The sequence below is a fragment of the Myotis daubentonii genome, chromosome 1 (genome assembly GCF_963259705.1).
Source record: "Myotis daubentonii chromosome 1, mMyoDau2.1, whole genome shotgun sequence".
Taxonomy (NCBI): domain Eukaryota; kingdom Metazoa; phylum Chordata; class Mammalia; order Chiroptera; family Vespertilionidae; genus Myotis; species Myotis daubentonii.
Genome location: NC_081840.1, coordinates 189,075,646 through 189,097,733, shown reverse-complemented (window position 1 = coordinate 189,097,733; position 22,088 = coordinate 189,075,646). Strand labels below are relative to the sequence as shown.

At 38.7% G+C, this 22,088-nt stretch overlaps 1 protein-coding gene across 1 annotated transcript; it reads left to right on the top strand.

Moving 5' to 3' along the window:
* Positions 1–647: 647 nt before the first annotated feature.
* AMBN (ameloblastin) lies at positions 648–10,396 on the top strand (the record flags this gene model as incomplete). Its single annotated transcript, XM_059706155.1, has 12 exons — positions 648–728; positions 2,551–2,601; positions 3,915–3,962; positions 4,450–4,560; positions 5,839–6,075; positions 6,976–7,014; positions 7,367–7,405; positions 7,760–7,798; positions 8,064–8,123; positions 8,208–8,252; positions 8,877–8,921; positions 9,818–10,396. Coding segments are annotated over 12 exons (1,335 nt in total), but the record flags the coding sequence as incomplete, so codon positions are not given.
* Between the last annotated feature and the right edge of the window lie 11,692 nt (positions 10,397–22,088).

Sequence of the window (22,088 nt, the reverse complement as noted above, 5' to 3'; positions counted from 1 at the left end):
GTAAGGGTAAGAGCCTTTTGAACTTATAAAATCATTTTTTTTAGAAAAAGAGATAATTTATTTTAGAAAAAGAAAAACTTAATTTTTAGAAATATTTTCCACTAAACTTTTAGAAATTGAACTATTAAGTTCATTCTTATTTTAAAAATGTAAGTTTGGGTTATGTGGGCAACCTAAACATAGAATGATATGCCTTATAAATCTGCAAAAAAAAAGGTCTGTTATGAATTACTATTGTCTGTATTACATTTTCATTGAATTCAAAATTTACTCTGGAAGGAAACAAAGTATAATTTCCCATGGACGATACTGAATAGACCAAAATTTCACATAGCAGAAGGGATTTTCCAATTCATGTTTTACAAAATGAAACATAGCAGTTAAAGAATATGCATGAAGGTTATTCCTACATGTTCATTTAGGTTGTAGCTCCACACACACAAAGTTCTTGGATATTTTCTAATTGCTTGTCAATTCTTTCCAAAAACTAGTAAATACAAATCAGTTGTTCAGCAACATTTAGTTTGTTGTTGCTTTTGTTTTTGTTTCAACCTGGTTGTTTTGGAAAATCAGTGATTCAGCTCATTGAGGTATTGTCTTTTAACCATTCTGGAATAAAAATTTATCTGATGTAATTCTCCAACCTAACTCTGTTTCAGATCCCACTTTTCAAGATGAAGAACCTGATACTGGTCTTGTGCCTCCTGGGAACGAGTTCTGCAGTGCCGGTAAGTCCGAGTCTTCTAGAGTGCGTCCCAGCAGAGACACTGTTGGACCCCAAAAACACTGAAGGACATGGGCTAAGAGTCCATGCATGGACTCATTTGAATTAATCCAGTGTTATAATTCCTACTGAGCCAAAAGTCGTAGTTGCTCAGACATGAGCCTTACCATCCAAAAGCAATAAGTCAAATAAATGATTTTTTCTATTCAAAAAGATATTTAAAATATTCCAAAGACAATGTCTAAGTCTCCCTTCACTCATTCAAAGATAAGAAACATGTTGTCTCCACAATGCGATGGCACAATTTTCTTATCAGCTACTTGCTACTATTATGAAATTGAAATGGAAAGAAAATTTCTTCAAAAAAGTGAAGTCCATTTTCTTCACTTTGAAAAGAACAATATTAGCCAAATTACTATGGCTACAAAACTCAACTAGTAATTCCATTTGAAGCTAGTAATTAAACCATAAATTTGCCTTATAGGGAAGATATTGTGTGATCAAGAGCTGAATTTCTTAAATCAAAACATGTCATGGCAATAGGGCTAATTGTATGTTACAGTCATACACCTGGTCCACTCTGTCATATCTTGAGGTGATCTCATAAGAATACAATTCTTTTGGGCACTGAACAATAGCCAATAGCATGTGATTCTGTTTTCACGAGGACTTCATTCAGCTGCTATCTGCTTTGGGCAAATGTTAACTAAGCACCTGCCATGTACCCAGCAGTGCGCTGGACATTGAGACACAAAGGTAAATATGGCATGGTCTCTTGGCTGGGGAGCTCATAGTCAGCCTTAGATGAACTTTAAAATATTTCAGCTCCTTGAGAAAGAAGGTTAGCTATTTGGGTTTCTTAAAGTTAAACATTTTGGAGAAAGGGGATGAAAACTGATTACAAGGACTCAATCCTCAATTCTACAAATAAAAAGTTTCTATTCTATTACTCAACATGAATTTTAAATGAAAGAAAAATTGAAGCTGCCATTCTAATTCACCTTTGTCTGATACTGATGGTGAGGTCAGACTCCGTCATCAGCCTAATACCTTGACACTATTGGAACCTATTCTACTCCACACCTATGACAGATCCACTTTGTCATAGGAGCAAGACAACTGTTTGGGATCACCGGCAGACTGCCTGCCAAATCACATGTTCTTCTCCTTTCGCTGCCACATGGGAAATGTATCCCCTGTCCATTTACATTCATGTAATTATTGTTATTTAACTCATGACTTAGAGCTAGAACTTTTTTTATTTAAGAAAAAATACCTTTGATATGATCCCCCAAATATAAACACAGATCAACTGCTTTATACAAAAAGTAACCTTTCACTAAAGATGATGGAGGACGTGTTGAAGCTGTTTGAATAGGAGGCAAGTTGGGTTTTGGCAGAGTTTTGCTGAAAGTCCTGATCACATGCCACAGTCCATCAACCAGAAGCGTGTAGGTTTGCCAAACACACAAGAAAAATGACCTCAAGTTTGTCCCCTTTGCTCTTCTATATGATAACACTTAAGAATAGAAGTTACTTTTACAGTATTTTTCTTTGTTGCTTTAATGTACTTATTATGCCACTTTCAAACAAATCAAATTTTGCTTTTAAAGCAACATAGCACTATGATGCAGACAAAGGGTAGATGATTTCTGAAAATAATATGTTAATTCCCCAATAATTTAAATTATTCTTCTTTCTTCCCAAAAGTTCAAGTTATCTAGGTAATAAACTAAATGTTGGCCTCTTGGCTGTACTTTCTATTTCCGGTGGTTAAGGAAGTTTCTCACTGAAGAACACTCAAAATTATTCTTATTTCCATGTAGGTGTTTCCTCGGCAGCCGGGGACACCAGGCATGGCTAGTTTGAGCCTGGAGGTACGTATTGTCAGAGCACTGAAGTTTACTTTTTACGTTTGTTTGTTCCTGGGAGGGGAGAAAGGTGATGGGCTGTTTCCGGTCTTCCCAGTGTGTGGGACGACAGTGGCCGTCCTCCTGTGTGGTCCTGGAGAAGGTTATGGCATCTCTGAGAGCCTTGTTTTATAATTTTACCTCATTTTCAATTCTCAGGTGCTTTACTCCTTATAATATCATCTGTATGTGAATCAAAGCAATATTTTAATACCTACCATATATGCATTATTGAATACCTACTATATATACGTTAACATTCTTACTACATTAATGTAATTACTATATTAATTCAAACACATTGGTCTGAAGTCATAAATGGTTTATATTTAGTTCCTTCTCCTTATAGTATCTTCTATTATAAAGTTCAGATGAAGAAAATTTACCTTACAAAGTTCAGTTATTTATAAGAACTCCTGTAAATAACACTAACATTGTACCTGCTGTGTAATCTCTGGTAGTCTCATGGCACTTCTCATAACTAATATATACTCTGCTTAGAAAATCCCAGCAAAATAGTACTGTTTGACCATATTAATAAAATATGTTGACAGTTACAAATAGAAGAATATTTATGAAATTATAAATGTATCAGAAGAACCTTTCAATATTTATTCATATTATAACAATCTGGGGGCAATCAGTACCTATATTGGCTGGATGCTCATTTCACATGCAAGCTAATTTCACTGAGTTATTTCTTTCTCACTTTCTAGCTTAAATGCAATCAAAGCACTCTAAACTTCTTCCTAATACATTGAAATTGACTTTCTATTGATTTGCTGGTATTTTTTTACAATCACTCCAGATACCATTTTTCCCAACATCTTTTATATTTTTTATTTTGAGGACTTTTTTGCTTGGGAAGGAGATGGAGGTGGTCTTATTTTGTTTTGTTCATCTGTTTTTTCAAATTCCTCTTCAAGTTGAATTTTAAAAAGGCAAAGTATGGTAAAAGAGTCAGCGAAGGAAAGTCCTGATAATTACATTTATATTTCAGTTGAATGAGCTATTTTTCCATATTTCACTGTGACCTCAAATAAATGGTGCTTTTTCTCTACTAATAATAGAAAGCAAGCTACTCTAATAACAATAATAACAACAGTGAAAAAACCACATTCAACGTTTCCATTTTTCAGTGATAATTAATGTCTGCTTCTATTTTATTCAAATTGACCCACACCAAACTTTGTGTTAATGGTATATGTTTCCAAATCTGTTGTGTCATACAGAAAAGGAACATGTGTGGTAAACAGCAACCCACTTTTTTTTCTTTACAGACAATGAGACAATTGGGCACCTTGCAGGGATTAAACATGCTTTCTCAGGTAAACTTGTTTTCAAATATTTCTTATTGCAAGGACTGTATTAATGGTGATGGTAGTGATCTTAGCAGCAACATTGTCACTTATAGAATATATTTGTGAACAGGAGATAGCCTAAATTTTGGAAGAACTAATGAATAACTGAGATAACCTAAAACACAATAAGATTCTAAGATGGGCTGGAAGAGGAAATAAAAACAGTACTGAATTTTCTTTAGTAAAAAAAAAATTGCATTATCAATTTTATTATGAGTACTTACAAAGCTACATCCAAGACAAGTATATGAGGATACTGCAGTCTGGCTAAGAATGGCTGTAAGTCTGTTGCAAGAGAGTGTTTGCCTATCCATGTTAAATTAAGTAATCTCACTCTTACTTTTGCTATCTCTACATTTTCTGTGGATCTTTTGGAAAATGAAAAACAAGTTTAAGCCAATATTGAAATAGAAATAAATTTCTCTCTATCTATCTTTTCTCCCCATGACTTTAGTATTCAAGATTTGGCTTTGGGAAATCACTTAATTCTTTGTGGATGCATGGTCTCCTCCCACCACATTCCTCCTTCCCATGGATGAGACCAAGGGAACATGAAACTCAACAGGTAAGTTAGTTACATCAATTGTTTGAAACACCAAGCCTTAAAATCTTCCTCTACTTACATTCTCTAAGTTGTCATATAATACCCACAGAGTAATAAACAAACATACTGTAGTAATTACCCAGACACCAAATACATCAAAACTAGTTTTAGTACTTTGGAATATTTAAAATAAAATGGTCAAAATTTTCAACCCATTGGAACATTTATTTCAAATAGGAAGATATAGACTCCCAAATATGAGATCTATGTTAAAAATATCAGCAATAACAATAAACTATCCTCAAAATAGAAACAGGCTAAATCCTGGGCAATTCTCATTTTAATCAAGATTCCCCAAATAATTCTTTAAAAAGCACATTTAAACTGATGCCAAAGTCCTGGTTAAAACATCATGAATCTACAGCAATCAATAAATATATCAGTTAACTTTAACCATTATTCATTAGGTGCCTAATACATAAATCAAATTGTAGATTGGAAGTGAAAGTGAAGATGTTTAAGAATGACTCCAAGGTTTATGGAATTTCAGATCTGATTGGGAAATAAGAGAAGACAACATATTACAAGCTGCTAAATTGTGAGACATAAGTAATGAAGGAGAAATAAGGAACAAAAGCTTTAAGAGTTTAGAGATGGGCAATGGTTGTTGTAAGATCCATGTCACTTTGAGGAGCTGGCAATCAATTTAAAAATAATAGGGAGCCATTTGCCACAAACAATTTTTTAAAGATCAACAAAACATGGTTGTGTTAACAAGAACTTATAAGTCCAGATGGCCTCCCACAACAGGTAGCATTGCCCACCAAACTACAGTTAGTGGGACAGTCAGTTATGTTCATGGTGACTGTTTCTCCTCTTGATTGTTTCCAAAATGGACTCGGTAGTGCAGAAATTTGATTGGTGTTTTATTTAATTACTCTTTCTCTTTTCATTAACTCAAAACTATATTAAGCATCTGTCATGTGCCAGGCACTTGTTAGGAGCTATGTTAAGTCCTGGGGCTATAAAAATAAATAAGACATATCCTCCCTCAGTTGACTGGGGACAAAGATTGGTAACAAAAAAAAAATTGTAATCCAGGGAGAAAGGGGTAAAATAGAGATGCACAGGGGCCACTATGAGAACCTAGAGGAGGAAATGACTCGTTCTACAAGGACGTTCACATAGCTTCCTACCTTCATAAGCAGAAAATTCCCCAGCTCTTTTGCTTTAGAAATTCTAGCCACCACAGTTCAGTGAGCCATCGCATCCTGACACTCCTTTCAAATTTCTCTGCAGTATGAATATTCTTTGCCTGTGCATCCCCCACCTCTCCCATCGCAGCCATCCCTGCAGCCTCAGCAGCCGGGACAGAAACCTTTCCACCAGCCCAGCGTGATCACCGCCATCCAGGACACAGTCCAGAAGGGAGGACCTCAGCCTCCGGTTTACCACGGACAGCCACCCTTGCAGCAGGCAGAGGGGCCAATGATTCAACAGCAGGTGGCACCATCAGAGAAGCCACCAAAGGCCGAGGTAAATCCTTCCCCTGAAGTTAGATCAGGGTCACCCACTAACTTAATGAAAGAAACCCTATTTGAGACCCATTTAAATAGTCAGAGCTTCAGGGAATAATGCATGAAGATACAAATATGGTTTTGAGCAGCTGACATATCTGAGAGTAGAACACAGATATTCACTTCTGTCATTTGCCACCATGGGTGGGCATGGATTCTAAAAGAGCCTGTGTCTCTAAAGTGTGGTTTCTCAGTTGAAGAAATGTAAGCTTTTAGCGAAAATAGGGAAGCCCAGAGGAGTCCAGGCTTCCCACCATCGGGGTCCTTTTCACTGTTGGAAGGACGGAGAAGAGTGATGGATCCCTCAGCATGGCAAATAGTATGTTGCATTCTTTTTTCTCTACCTGGTAGTAGAGAAGACAGCCCTGAGAAAGTATCTCACAGTAATGTAGAGGAAAGAGTGATGGACAGAAAAGGAAGGCACCATGTAACTGACATGCTGCAGGCATTTAACATTCCCCATATCATCCTGATTACAGTCCTATAAAGAGCAATATTACTATCTTTTTTAAAAGGAAAAGACAGACTTTCAGAGGTTATACAATTTTCCCAGCATAACATAAAATTTAAGTTGCAGAGTCAGGATTCAAACTAACCTGGTATGCTCCAATTCCTAAACTCATTGCTTTCTACTGTGCAAGACAAGGCAAACCCACTAGAGACACGCTGCATCTCTGCCCGTGCACTTGAGTCGTGTCAGTAAAAGGCAGTTGCAGTCTCTTGGTCTGTTGCTCCAAGCTAATGAAAGTAAAAAATCTGGACACTTCTTTGAGATTGTTTTATCATATTCATAAGTAAGAGTGTGTTCGGTTTGTCTATTTTGATAGTTTAGTAATCTTACTATTTATCTGTGATGCAGCTACCAGGAATGGATTTTGCTGATCCACAAGGTCCATCCGTAAGTACACATCTCAGTGAGACTTTCTTGGGAAAAATATCTTTATCCTTTAAGAAAGAAGAGTAAATATTTTAAATTGCCCCATTTATTATGAATATGAAGTATAAGTTCCTTTGTTTTCTTAAACATGAAATACGTCCTTGTCATATAAATACATCTGCATCTCTGCTGTGCACTTGAGACATGTCAGTAAAAGGCAATTGCAGTCTCTTAGTCTGTAGCCCCTGAGATTGATGAACGTAAAAATCGGGAAACTTATTTGAGATTGTTTTATCATATTCGTAAATAAGAGTGTGTTCGGTTTGTTTAGTAATTGGTAGTTTAATAATTGTATTGTTTATCTGTGATGCAGCTACCAGGAATGGATTTTGCTGATCCCCAAGGTCCATCCGTAAGTACACATCTCAATGAGACTTTCTTGGGAAAATTATCTCTACCCTTTATTTAAGAAAGAAGAGTAAAAATTTTAAATTGCCCCATTTATTATGAATATGAAGTATAAGTTCCTTTGTTTTCTTAAATATGAAATACGTCCTTGTCATATAAATACATCTGCATCTCTGTTGTGCACTTGAGACATGTCAGTAAAAGGCAATTGCAGTCTCTTAGTCTGTAGCCCCTGAGATTGATGAAAGTAAAAATCGGGAAACTTCTTTGAGATTGTTTTATCGTATTCATAAGTAAAAGTGTGTTCAGTTTGTCTATTTTGATATTTTAGTAATTTTACTGTTTATCTATGATGCAGCTACCAGGAATGGATTTTGCTGATCCACATGGTCCATCCGTAAGTACACATCTCAATGAGACTTTCTTGGAAAAAAAATATTTCTATCCTTTATTTAAGAAAGAAGAGCAAAAATTTTAAATTGCTCCATTTGTTATGAATATGAAGTATGAGATCCTTTGTTTTCTTAAATATTAAATACTTTTTTGTCAGATGAATACATCTGAAAATGTGTTTCACAAAAGTGTTAGAAATTGCTGTAATGGGAGGTTTGCCCGTGTTGTAGCAAATCTGAATCACTTATCCTGTTTTCTACCACTTAAAGATATTCTCAATCGCCCGTTTGATATCTCAGGGACCGCTGGCCCAAAATAAACCATCTTCAGTAAGTTTTTTTAAATACCACTTTTATTTCAAAGTTTTTCCCTGGGAAAATGCATTTTGTAATTATTATTGTATTTATATTTAGCTTTATCCAGGAATGTTTTACATGTCCTATGGAGCAAACCAATTGGTAAGTCTATATTTTATGAAAAGTATAATTTTTAATTAAATGTTACTTTAATGCCCTAGCCGGTGTGCTAAGTGGATAGAGCACCAGGCTGCAGACTGAAGGATCCCAGGTTCGATTCTGGTCAAGGACACATGCCCTCATTGCAGGCTCAATCCCAAGTAGGAGGCAACCAACCAATGATTCTCTCTCATCATTGATGTTTCTATCTCTCCCTCTCTCTTCCTCTCTGAAATCAATAAAAACACATATTAAATAAATTAAGTAAGTAAGTAAAAATATTACCTTAAGAGCTAAAATTATAAAATCCTGTCCTCACACAATGGATTCCATATTCTCTGAACGCCTAAATTAGCAACTGAAATGGCAAAGAGACACATTTTCTATCTGGATAATTCTGGACACACACACACACACACACACACACACACAAAACACATTAAAGAAAAAGTAAATTTGCTATCTGAATTTTCCAAATTGGCTACATTTCTTCAATTATCCTCATCTCTCCACTGTACTCTGCCTCTGGACACAGCATTAATATTGAGATTTAAGGAAAAACTAAATGACCTTTAATTTAGTACTGAGTTGCTACAATAGGGGTCAGCAGTGTTTCTTTTTTAACAGAATGCTCCTACCAGACTTGGCATCATGAGCTCAGAAGAAATGGCGGTGAGTAATATCTTCAAACTCTTCTTAAAATAATATCCAGGGAGAACAGTCACAGATGACTGGCTGCAAGAGGCATTGGCTGTGAATGCAGCCAAATAGACAGCATGTGACTCAGATTGTTCCGCTCCAAAAGCAAAGCTTGATCCTGAAGCAGTGTGCAAAGATTTCATCATATTTCCCAAACAGACATTTCTGAGGGATGGCCTTTCTTGAGCATAGGGTTTTGCTCCATTTCTTGACAATGAGGAGAGGAGAAATCTCTCTTGAAAAGACTTTAATGAAGAGCAAATGCTTCCAACCAAAAACAATACCTACAGTTCACACAAAGTTCCTGTTCCTTCTCTGACCATTTAACCCCTCAAAACAAATTCAACAGCTCACAAATTATTTAGACCTCAAAACTGAGAGATCAAAAAGAAAAAAAGTAATCAAGTTTAAAATTTTATTATTATAAAATTGAAAGGACATTAATAAGTTAATTCAAGTATAGTCTTATTCTGTTACTATCCACTCATATTACAACATTAAAAAGTGAATTAATAGACACACAATTTGGCTTTTTCCTTTGAAAATTTCATGTTGCATCTGTTAGAGCACAAAGCAAAACAGAACCATACTGAATTAACAAATCATCAGCAACTACAGATCATGTCAAATTAATAAATACACCCATATGCTATCACTGAAAGAAAAATTGCATTTCAACATTGAGTGCCTTCTGTGGGCTAGAAACATTGAAAGATACCATAGAGGCAAAATAAGTAAGTGTCCTGTTCTCAAGGACTTTATATCCCTGCCCATTTTTTGTGGTTTCTCAGTGAATCTGACCAGGTATAATAGTATGGAATAGTAATAATATGTGATAACGGTGTCTTTGGTAAATGGTTTTTTTCCAGGGAGGCAGAGGAGGCCCCATGGCCTATGGAGCCATTTTCCCAGGATTTGGAGGCATGAGGCCGAGCCTTGGAGGGATGCCTCCCAATCTAGGCAAGGGTGGGGACTTTACTCTGGAATTTGACTCCCCCGTCGCTGCAACCAAAGGCCCAGAGAAAGGAGAAGGAGTGGTGCAAGGCTCCCCCGTGCCGGAGGCCAACCTAGCCAATCCAGAAAACCCAGCTCTCCTTCCAGAGGTAGTAATGCCTAGTGCCCTTGGAGGGCTTCTTGCTCTCCCAAAGGGCAATATTCCCAGCCTGGCCAGGGGCCCTGCAGGGCACAGCAAGGGATCCCCCAGGGTTACCCCAGCAGCCGCTGACCCACTGATGACCCCTGGATTGGCTGATGGTTATGAGCCCTATGCTGCTGATACGACCACACCCTTAGGAGAAACGACCTTGGATACCACAGTGACCCCAGACACAGAGCAAACATCGATGCCAGGAAACAAGGTCCAGCAGCCCCATATTATGCATAATGGGTGGCATTTCCAAGAGCCCTGAGAGCCTTGAGATATCAGCTACTTTGTGTATGCATAAGCTCCCCAGCTTTGTACCATGGCCTATCTTTTTCCTAAAACATGTTTTACCCTTCTGCAGCAAACGCATATTAATAAATACAAGTGGCTAGAAATAGTGTAGGTTCCCTTCTTGCTTTCATTCTCTTGTTGAAATAAAAGGTGTCGACTGTCTCCGTGACTTAGAAATACTATTCTTCTCTGCATTTGAAAGTCACTGTTTCTTCGCTGTCTTAGGCATTATAGGATGTCTCTTACTAGTGTGACACTGTTGTATCCAGAAAATGTGACACTGCTTTAGATATCTTTCTCTAAGCAAAGGCACATATTCTTAAAATTGTAAGCTATTTCATTCAGATGTTATTAAATGGGGATCAGTGGACAATCCCTGACTGGTATTACTGGGTTTGGTATGTTGGATTTTAAATTCTCATTTGTAGAGTATTTTATTTAATCTAGTAAAAACATCTAGCCTATTTTAAATAAAGAATTTAGTCACTGAAAAAATCAAGAAGTATATGTTTATTATTTATATACTAGGGCCCTAGTGCATGAATCCATGCACCGTGAAAGGAACTGTGGGTCACAAGGCTGCTGTAGGCACAGGGGCGGGTCTCGGCCCACCTGCGCCCACTCCCAGCCCCTCCCTCCACAGCCCCAGTCCATCTGCCAGCAGCCCCACTTCTGCCGCCTCCACCACTCCCACACGCAGAGCGACTGGGGCCAGCACCATCAGCTGGTGCAAGCAGCGGCTGCTGCCCCAATTGCTCCCCAGGAGCAAGGTGGAGAAGCCCTCAGGGGTGATCAGGGCTGCTGCTCGCACCAGCTGATAGCACCAAGTGATCGGGACTGACACCAGGCACCAGCAGCGGGGCGTCGGCGGCAGGTGTGAGCACCATGTGGGACCACACGTGAGGGAGCAAAGAATTTTCAGTAACTACCAAAGGCTCCCCCATGACAGTGACTGAAGCCCCGCCTTGGTCTAGCACCCCTTGGTCTTGGTCTGCTCCACCATCCTGCCGTGGCCAATGCCCATCATATTTCCCCTGGTGGTCAGCACACATCATAGCGACCGTTTAGTTGTTCCACTGTTCGGTCTATTTGCATATTAGCCTTTTATTATATAGGACATTTAAATGGTTAAGAAAAGCATACTCATCCCCTACCTTTGCTGTCTTCAACCCATTTTATTCAATTCATTCACTCTTTCATAGAAAGAGTGTTGAGTACCTATCCATGTCCTAGGTACCGTACTAGGCAACAGGAACACAGTCCCTACCCTGAGAACTTACAATAGAGCAGTGGTTCTCAACCTCCCTAATGCTGCGACCCTTTAATACAGTTCCTCATGTTGTGGTGACCCCCAACCATAAAATTATTTTCGTTGCTACTTCATAACTATAATTTTGCTACTGTTATGAATCGTAATATAAATATCTGATATGCAGGATGTATTTTCATTGTTACAAATTGAATATAATTAAAACATAGTGATTAATCACAAAAACAATATGTAATTATATATGTGTTTTCTGATGGTCTTAGGCGACCCCTGTGAAAGGGTCGTTCGACGCCCAAAGGGGTCTTGACCCACAAGTTGAGAACCACTGCAATAGAGACTTTTGACAAGTAGACAGACAACCACAATAACAAAAACAGCCCCTCTGGGGCAAGCTCAAGTACTTTACATATATTATCTCACAACACCGTTGCAAAATAGATACTTTTCCAAACCCACCACACATGTGAAAAGTGCTATGAAAAGGCCAAGTACCATGTGAGAATTGACTCAACCCTGTGAAATAAAACAAGGGAAAATAATCATTACTTGTCACCAAACTCAGTATGTATCAATGAAGACTATTTGCCCAAATTAATAGGTTCCAAGGCCAGATTTGGTCACCTCTGAAAAGTAGCCTCCTGCCCCATTCTGTCCACTTCCTCCCAAATTGCCCAGCCCAGATCACACTCCACAGAACTCAGACTCCCTTTCATCCCCTATGAAGATCCTAGGGACGCAGGAAAAGAGCCCTGACCTGGGACACTTCAGGAGCCTCAGCAGAAGCATACAGCCACCACCTATTGTCTCCCTCTCTCCGGCAGAGCCCTGCTCACCTCATTCTTGGGCTAGAGCTTAAAGAGACATGCAGGAGTTTAAAATACATTTTGCATCTCACAGTGACTAACAAAGGTGTAAGGGTAAGAGAATGACCTACACTGAGAGCCCACTGAGACCCACCTTAGCAATCCATGCACTCCCCTAGAAAGCAGTCTATAGACATATCTGGGTTGAAACCTTAACATCACATCTAACCCTCTATGAGTCTTTGGAAGTGAAAATTAACTTCTCTGCTCCTGTGTCTTCAATTTCATGGTGGAGCTACAACCCAACCCACCTCACAAAGTCGTTGTGAGAACAAAATGAGATAAAGTACACAAATAAAATTGCTGAATTATAGTAGTTTTCCTTTTTTCCTAATGATCCTTTTCATAAAGACAACCCAGCAAACGGCAGCAGTAACAATGGAAGAACGGAATTGTGCCCTTTATCAATGAATTTGTGCTTTCCTGTTCACATGCCACACACTGCCCTTCTGAGCCTTCTTGGTAATTTGGAACATGCACTTGTGAGACCACGTATGCTGGTTTCATGATGAATGTTGTCATATCAAGGGCCCAAAATTGGCCTCAGCTACTGGCAGGCCTGGCATTTAATAGCATTACTAGTTAGATCAACTTTGACAAGGAGAGATACCATGTTGCTGAGTCCTTGAATAACCTCTGTCCCTGCTACCAATACACTTTAAATACTGACCCACAGAGTAAACACCAACGTGGGCAGAGAAAGAGTCTAAATATCACCCAAGAAGTGGGGAGATCTTAATTATTGAGAATTTTCTCCACTGGGGCATCCGTGTACCAGGCATTTATATGAAAAACAAATATCTTCATATCATATCCCATTCAGAGAGGTCTATGCAAATAGCCTGCCTTTTGAACCTCCTTATTACTAATCTATCAATTTTATTCTTTCAAAGTCCCTGAATAGCTAACCAATCTGGCACTGACTGAGTTAGTGTAAATATGCATTTCAAGCCATCTCTCCTTCCACACAAAGTAGACAACCAGACATGTCATTTAAGGTTCTGCCATTGAGTGGAGTGTGGTACATTAACTGTCCACTTCCAGCTAATGCCAGAATACCCTACAGAAACCCATGAACCAGGCACACAGTCTTTCCTCTCCATTAATTGATCAAAGGTAGGGTAGCCATATAATTGATTCTCCGAAGTGGGACACTTTTGCCAAAGAAAAGTGGTATCGTGAATGATGAGTGAATGTTGAACAGGTATAAACCAGTGATACCTAAGGAAAAGCTGGACATCTGATTATTCTAGTCATATGGAATTCCCCAGGAAGCCGAAAGTGTAGAATGAGGGGAAGGCATCAAAGTTATAAAGAGGAAGTACATTAAAATCTGAACCACTTGTTTGTGCAATTTACTAGAGCCTTCTAGACTGGTTTCATGGGGATCATTTTAACTTAAAATGCAATGCTGCTGTTTATATTCAATTTTATGGCTCAGTGAATCATCTATCACCTAGTTCAACATGGACAACTCAAACAGCATAATCAGTAGACATCCCATAATCCAGCACATGGTCTGCATCAGGGTTCAATAGCAAGGCAAAAACTGCCTCTCACAAAGAAAACCTTAAGGTTCTGCGATGTTATTCTATCAGGGCTTGCCAGAGGTTCCATGCAGCCATTGATAGTTCCAATATATTTTGGTCCCTGTGTCCTAATGTCCAAGTGACAGGGAAGCATATGCTACTGTGCAAACCCCTTTTTTCCCCTAAGTTCTACTCAAAACTGCCAGCCTTTCAAATTATACAGTATGTAGTATATGTTGCCTTCAAAACACAAAGAAGTCCAAAAAGCATACTGCCTTTCCCTTTAGCTATCCTGATGTGTCCGGAGGACTAGACCTATAGAAGTGTTAGCAGCCCAAGGAATTTTTACAACATTTATCTTTCGCCCTCTGGCTTGCTGTTTCAAAACCTACTGCATCTGTCTTCAGTGTCATGGGCCATTGTGGTGTCCTGTAGAATATAAAGATGATCAAGGATCCTTAGGACAATATGAAAAATCGCAGAAGAGGTTATGCAATTCTGGGGCAAGATAGCTTAAGTTTGTGTTTGTCCTGATTTTTCTTACTGATTGGAACAGAAAGAAAGCATGTGCCAGTCCATAATCACATATTTGATGCCATGGGCTATGCTGATTTGCTCCAATAAACGTACCACATTTAGAACAGCTACAACTGGCATCACCACCTCACTGAGTTTGCAATAATCCACTGCAATTCCCCATGACCCACCTAGCTTTTGTATCAGTTGAACAATTGAGTTAAATGGGGACGTGGTAGGACAACTTCCTGGTATTTCTCAAATCTTCAAAGGTGCTACTGATCTCTGCAATTCTCCTTAAAGGAGTTACCATCTTGTTGTGGGTGGAAAAGAGTATACAGTTTCAGGAGCTTCCTCCACTTGGTGCCTCCTACCATGACAGCTTTCATTTTGCTGGTGCAGGAATCAAGGTGGGATTCTGCCAGTTTTTAGATATATCTAGTCTCACTGTATGTCTGGAACTGAGGAAATAACCACAAGATAAATAGATGCATCGGGCCCATTGTTACATGCATGTGAACCAAGATTGCACCTCTCATCTGACTTCTGGAAGCTTTCATTGGTAAACAATGAAGGCTTTTCAAGTTCAAACCATGGTCTAATAACCTCCAGAAAGTCTGGGTATTTCCTTTCCCCACCCACCCTACATAGTCACTCTAGTAAACTGTTCCAGGTCCCTCTGGAGAAAGCTTGGGGAGATTCCCATGGTACATAGATGTGGTCAAATTCGGTCTGTTTTCCCAGGGACCTGGTCTCCCCTGAGCTGAGGGGCTCTAGGTCTGGGAACTGGATAAGAAACTGTGAATCCCACTAACATGACTTGAGTGAGGCTTGGTGAACCTAGAATTTTTTTGTCTTTTTATGTCAAGTAGTACCTTAACAAGATGCCCATCTATTTTTTTCTAGAAACCATTGATTTACTTGTCACCACCATTTCATCTTTGGCTTACTATATCCTCCTTGTCTCTGAGAGCTAGGCCCCACTATCTGGCCTCTATTTCAGAACCTTACTTTTCCCACTGAAAGTCCAAAGCAGCAACTCCCATCACCCTATCTGTCCTCCAGAGGATAAAACCACAGAGCTCTTCATAATGCCTTATTGAAGCAAGTGCTTTCTGGGCTCTTCTGAATGGAGAAGGATGGGAGTGAATCTGGAGTGGTAAACATAATAGATCCAATATCCTGTGTGGCTCATGGTATATATTTTTATATAGTACTTGAATAATCTTATTTTTACTTCTATCAAGTGATGATGGTTTTCCATTTGCAGAGGCAAAAATGAGGTCCTTTTATTTTTTAGTATATTTTTATTGATTTCAGAGAGGAAAGGAAAGGGAGAGAGAGATAGAAATATAAATTATGCCCAGGGGACATATGAAAACATGCTCAAAGTCACTAATCATCCAAGTGATGCAAACCAAAACGACAATGCAGTACCATCTCACACCTGTCAGAATGGCTATCATCAACAAATCAACAAATGACAAGTGCTGACAAGGATGTGGAGAAAAAGGAACCCTCGTGCACTGCTGGTGGCAATGCAGACTGGTGCAGCCACTGTGGAGAACAGTATGGAGTTTCCTCAAAAAACTAAAAATGGAACTCCTATTTGACCTAATGATACCACTTCTAGGAATATATCCCAAGAAACCAGAAACACCAATCAGAAAGGATATATGCACCCCTATGTTCGTAGCAGCACAATTTACAATAGCTAAGATTTGGAAACAGCCTAAGTGCCCATCAGCAGATGAATGGATTAGAAAACTGTGGTACATCTAAACAATGGAATACTACACTGATGTAAAAAAGAAGGAATTCTTACCATTTGCAACAGCATGGATGGAACTGGAGAACATTATGCTAAGCGAAATAAGCCAATCAGAGAAAGATAAATATCACATGACCTCACTCATTTGTGGAATATAATGAACAACATAAACTGATGAACAAAAACAGATCCAGAGACAGAGAAGCATCTATCAGACCATCAAAACTCAGAGGGAAGGTAGGGAAGGGTGGGGGTATGGGGGAGAGATCAACCAAAGGACTTGTATGCATGCATATAAGCCTAACCAATGGACACAGACACCAGGGGGGTGAGGGCATGACTGGGGGGGTAGGGGGGGAATGGGAGGATAAGGACATATGTAATACCTTAATCAACAAAAATAAAGAAATAAAAAAATTAAAAAAGAAATATCAAGGTTGAGAGAGACTCATTGATTAGTGGCCTCCTGCATGACCCACACTGGGGATCAAGCCTGCAACCAGGTCATGTACTCTGACTGGGAAACAAACCGTGACCTCTTTGTTCATAGGAAGTTGCTCAACCACAGAGCCACGCCAGCCAGGCAAAAATGAGGTTCATTTAAACTGAATTTTTTCAAAAATATTAAGTGAATAGTACAGGTTATAGTGGGAAATGACAGCTATCATAAAGGCAGTACATAAATGATTATGAACATGAACAAAGTTTGAGAAAATTTGATTTAATTCAATCTTTTCACTATGGGTAAGGAGGCTAATGCTCAGAAGAGTACTGTCTTTTTTCAAGTTCTGATTGTTATTAGAAGGTGAAAAACCTAGGCCTTTGGATTTCCTGTTCAGCATACTGCCCTACACAGAACCATCACAGCTGTCAAGCACTCTTTCAAGAGTTTAATTAAAGCTATGAATAATCTCTTTTTTAAAAGTAAATGGAAAGAACACGTCAAATTCTGGCAACAATATCAGTGTTTACTCAGAATGGCTGAAGCTTAATCATTCAAATACCCACCAGTATGTGGTATTGTACAAGTTGAAGCAAATATTCAAAGTGACCGAGACTCACGTCTGAATTTTTTTAGAACTTGAAAACACTCTCTTTAGGAAAATAAGTCTCACACACATAAAAGCTTTGATTTTCTAAGTGTGTTCCTCTTTCATCCAAACTGTTCAGCATGAGTCCTGGCCAGGGTAGTTCAGTTGGTTAATGCATCCTCCCAATACTCCAAGGTTGAGGGTTTGATCACCAGTCAGGACACAAGTCAGGATACATACAAGAATCAACCAATGAATGCATAAGTAAATGGAACCACAAATCTCTCTCTCTCTCTCTCTCTCTCTCTCTCTCTCTCTCTCTCTCTCTCTCTCTCTCTCTCTCAAATAAAACATAAAAAATGCTCAGCAGGCACGGATTGACGCATATAGACAACATGTGACTAGCAAGCAACATCAACAGACAGACTGTGCTGCATTTTTCCAAAGAGGGAGATCAAACCAGCTGTTTAAATCATTCCTTTCTCCCGTGAACATTAGAGACTAGGGGGAAGTCCACGTACCAACAACCACACTCCGCAGAGGCCAGACATTAGAAGCACAAGCTCTAACTTTGAGAAATGATCATTATGAAGCTGTTTGTCATAATACCTTTTGCTGATGCCTTCAGCTCTCTTCCTGCACTTTCATCTTTCCCCAGGGTTCAGCAGCTTTCTACCAAGAGCCCCACTTAACAACCGGTTTGATAATGACTTAAAAATAAGCTGTAGTGAGCACAGTGAAGGAAATGACTGTGAGTTTTTCAGAGTGGATGGGGATTTACATTCTAATTTATTTACAAACTAGAACTGTCTAGGTGTTAAAGACATGCTTGAAAATCTGACATAGAAAAGGTCAACCTGAGGTTATGTGTCTAGCACATTTTGAACGTCATTTCTATTTGACTGTCTGGGTTATGCTACCTCCATGAAACAAGGAGGACTGAGTTCCAGATGGCAGAAACTACAGCATTTCTGCAATCTTTTTAAAAAAAATGGAAGAAAAAACAAAAGAACTCAGCCCTGGCTGGGAAACTCAGTTGGTTAGAGTGCCATCCCAATATGTCAAGTTTGCAGGCTCAATCTTTGGTCAGGGCACATACAAAAATCAACCAATGAGTGCATAAATGAATAAATAACAAATTGATGCTTCTCTTTCTTCTCTCTCTCTCTCTCTCTCTCTCTCTCTCTCTCTCTCTCTCTTTCTCTCTCTCTCTCTCTCCCCCTCTTCCCTCTCTCTAAAAATTAATGAAAATTTAAAAAGAAAGAAATCCTGTTAGAGATTGTCTCTCTGTTATGAATCTCTAAAGCTTTCTATCATATCCACCTAAAGCCCAAATATGCCAAGTCAGATCACTTCAAACTATCTACTATTCAGAATTCTGGAAAAAAAAATGTTTGAAGTACACAACTCTTTCCTTAGGTCACATTCTGTACAAGTGGGTATCAGAATCCAAGGACACATTTGTCTAACATCCAAGGGTGGGCTTATGCGATCCATTAGCTGTGAAGGGACAGGTGAATTTGGGTGGTGACAGGTGGGAAAGGGAACACACACAACAGAGGGCTGCACTCCATGAGGATGGGCCGGTTTAGGAAGAGGAGCTTGAACAAAATGTGTATGTCATTTCACCGTCAATGTGTCCATGTAGATGTTTGCAATTCTGAAAAAAGTGATTAGGCGATGTCTGGTAAGAAGTGACGTGATAGACTCACCAAGCTTCAACTTACTCAATTATCTAGTCTGCTGTAACTGTTTATTTAAAGTTGATTCATCTTGCCCAGCATGCACTCTATTCCCAATACCAAGAGAGCCTCTTGTTTTCAAGAGGAGGAAGACTTGTTCTTTAACTTTCCATTAAACTTTGAAAAATTATAACCTGTGATAGTATTTGGAGTTGAAGTCCCACAAAGCAATCTCCTTTAAGTTCACAACCCACTTAGTATTTACAGAGAAATCCTTTATAGAATCTTTGTCCTGGTGTCCTGACACCCCTGGCAAAAACATTTTGTATATGGCTACACTATTTAGAGTGAAATGGTTAACCACAGGCAGACCTAGTTTCAAATCCCCATTCTACTTTTTAGACTTCAGCAAGTTATCTTCATTAAGATTCCGTGTTTGTTTGTTTTAAAAGGTAAAGTGTTGGTGAGGGAGGGGAGGCTAGGGGACTGTCTAGGGCGGGGGGGAAAAATGGACACATATGTAATACCCTTTGTAATACTTTAAGCAATAAAAAAATAATAATAAATAAAAATAAATAAATAAAATGTTGGTGAGGGGAATTATCACACCTACCTTATAGGTTTTTTGCGAATATTAAATAAGGTAAGTCATCTAAAGCACATAGCACAGTGCCCAGCACATAGTAAATGAAGGTATTACTGTTACCCGTTTCAGGGTGCTATTACTACAAGAAAACAATAATGACAAGGCTTATTGTCACCATTTTATTTCATTAATTAAATATTTTATATCTATCTCTTTTCAAAAAAGTATTTTTAGACAGTTCACAGTAAGAAATAGTAGTAACACGGATAAAATCAGAAGGTAGGCACAGCAGAGAGGAAGTTCACAGACAGGCTCAATGTGGAGTCCAAGGTAGAGTCACAATGAAACTAATGAAGCACAGGCCCCTTCCGCACCCTCAGTGTTCACATGGCCATGAGGTTTGGTAAAATTTGCCCACAATTGGCTAAGACTGCTGTCTCTTACCATCCCCCTAGTCCCTCCATCCTGCTTCTCCTAAATACCTATGGTGTTGAAATAGCATGGGCATTTTGAGGAAGTTGAAATAGGGAGACATTTCATTTGGGAGTAGCGCAATATATTTATGTGATTCACAGTCAACTTCTGTGAATAGTTAAAATATTACTAGCCATTCTCTTGTAGGAATGGCTCCTAGAAATATTCCTACTTCCCATGCCTAGCTCTCAATACCTACTCATTCTACAAGTGACCCAACGATACAAGGCCAGAAATCATATTGTCTGGATTCCCCCACTAGCGAAGTGACTCCAGAAAAATAAATTAATAAGTGTCAAAGATAGCAAGGTCTTTTATAAAATAAAATTCTAGAAATAATTTCCCCTGTAGCATTTTATATGATGAATAGAATGCTGATATAGTGCAGTTTTCAACTTTATTTTATGGAAATGTCCTTCATTAGGCTTGAGATTCTGTTTGGCTCATCTCTTTTAGCCTCATCTTTCACTACTCTCAGTCCTGAAGTGTTTTCCAGCCATTTAGACTTCTAGAGTTGTTCAAATTAACATTGCTCATTCTTCCTCCAGACTTCATCAATACTGTGTTATGCCTTGAACACTTTCTACGCTCTTTTGGCCACCTTGAACTCAGACATAAGGTTATGGCTGATATCTCACTTCCTCTTGGATGCCTTCTATAAAATTCCTCCTACAATTGATATTACATGTAATATTACAAGATCCACTATTGGATAAATGTCTCCATGAAGGCACAGACTCTATCTACAGTGTCCACCATAATTAACACCATTCATGCAAACTGTGCCTGGAACACACAGGGCACTTAATAGGAACAGATTTCCTATGTCTATCACTCATTTGGGAGCTTTAGTAAATGTAACTTAGAGAAGGTGATTTTTTAAAGGAGCTAAGTTAATCTAAATGTATGGGCTCCTGATAATATGACTTAATCCACGGGCAGATCTTGGAGTTCCCAGGGGAGTGGTTGAATAGCTTTTTTCCTAAAACCACTTCTCTCAATCTGGCATGTCATCAGAACTGAACTGTAGCTATTTTAAGGTTCTCTTAGACCGAAAGTCCAAAATATTAGTATTCTGCTCTGCTGGTGGACAATATCATATGCTTTGGAAAACATAAATACAGGTTCTTGTTAAGAAAGGGGAAACACAGTGAAGTCTAATGATTTTCCCAAAGTCCCAGGGCTGATGAGTGATCAAGCAAGAACTAGAAACTAGATACTCTGACTCTGTGATTTTTTTTCTCTACAGTTAAAATCAAGACAATAGCAACCATTGCTATGAAAGGAAAAGCTAGGTAAGCTGTGTGTTAACCTCTTTGCTTCAATGCAAGTCAAGGCAGCATGGAGTAGAGGAAGAACAGAATGGGGATTCTGGAGCCAAGCAATCTGATGTTAGCCATTTACTAGCTGTGTAACCCTGAACAAGCTACTTAATTTTTTTGTCTGGATTTTCTTATAATAAAATATAGATAATAATAGAATTTACCTCATGGGGTTGTTAAATCCATGATAAGTGGATGCTTAGAGCAGCATCCTTGTAGCAAATGGTCAATAAATACATTGTCTCCATGATAAAATGACATTACAACCAGCTTATATGAAGTATTAGAAGTTTAAAAACATCTAACCCATATGAAGCACCTGTATGCATCGGGTACTGTTCTAAGTACAGTAAACACCATTACTCAGTATTTCAAACCTCAAGATCTGTGTTCTTAACCATTGGGTTACATTTTCTTCTGAGGATGAAGAGAGGAAATGGAGAACAAGACAGTCTTCTTCAATTCTAAATCATTTTAAAGATGATCTTGAGTACATATATGAGAGTGATTACTCAGAGCTCCAAGAAGTAAACACTACCTCAGAGGGTGGTCCAAATAAATTAGCACCCACCAGCTGTAACTCACCCACACCACAGAGTAACATTTGCATTTGTAGACTGAAAACTGGACTTAAACTAGAGAAGTCTAATACATTTCTTGA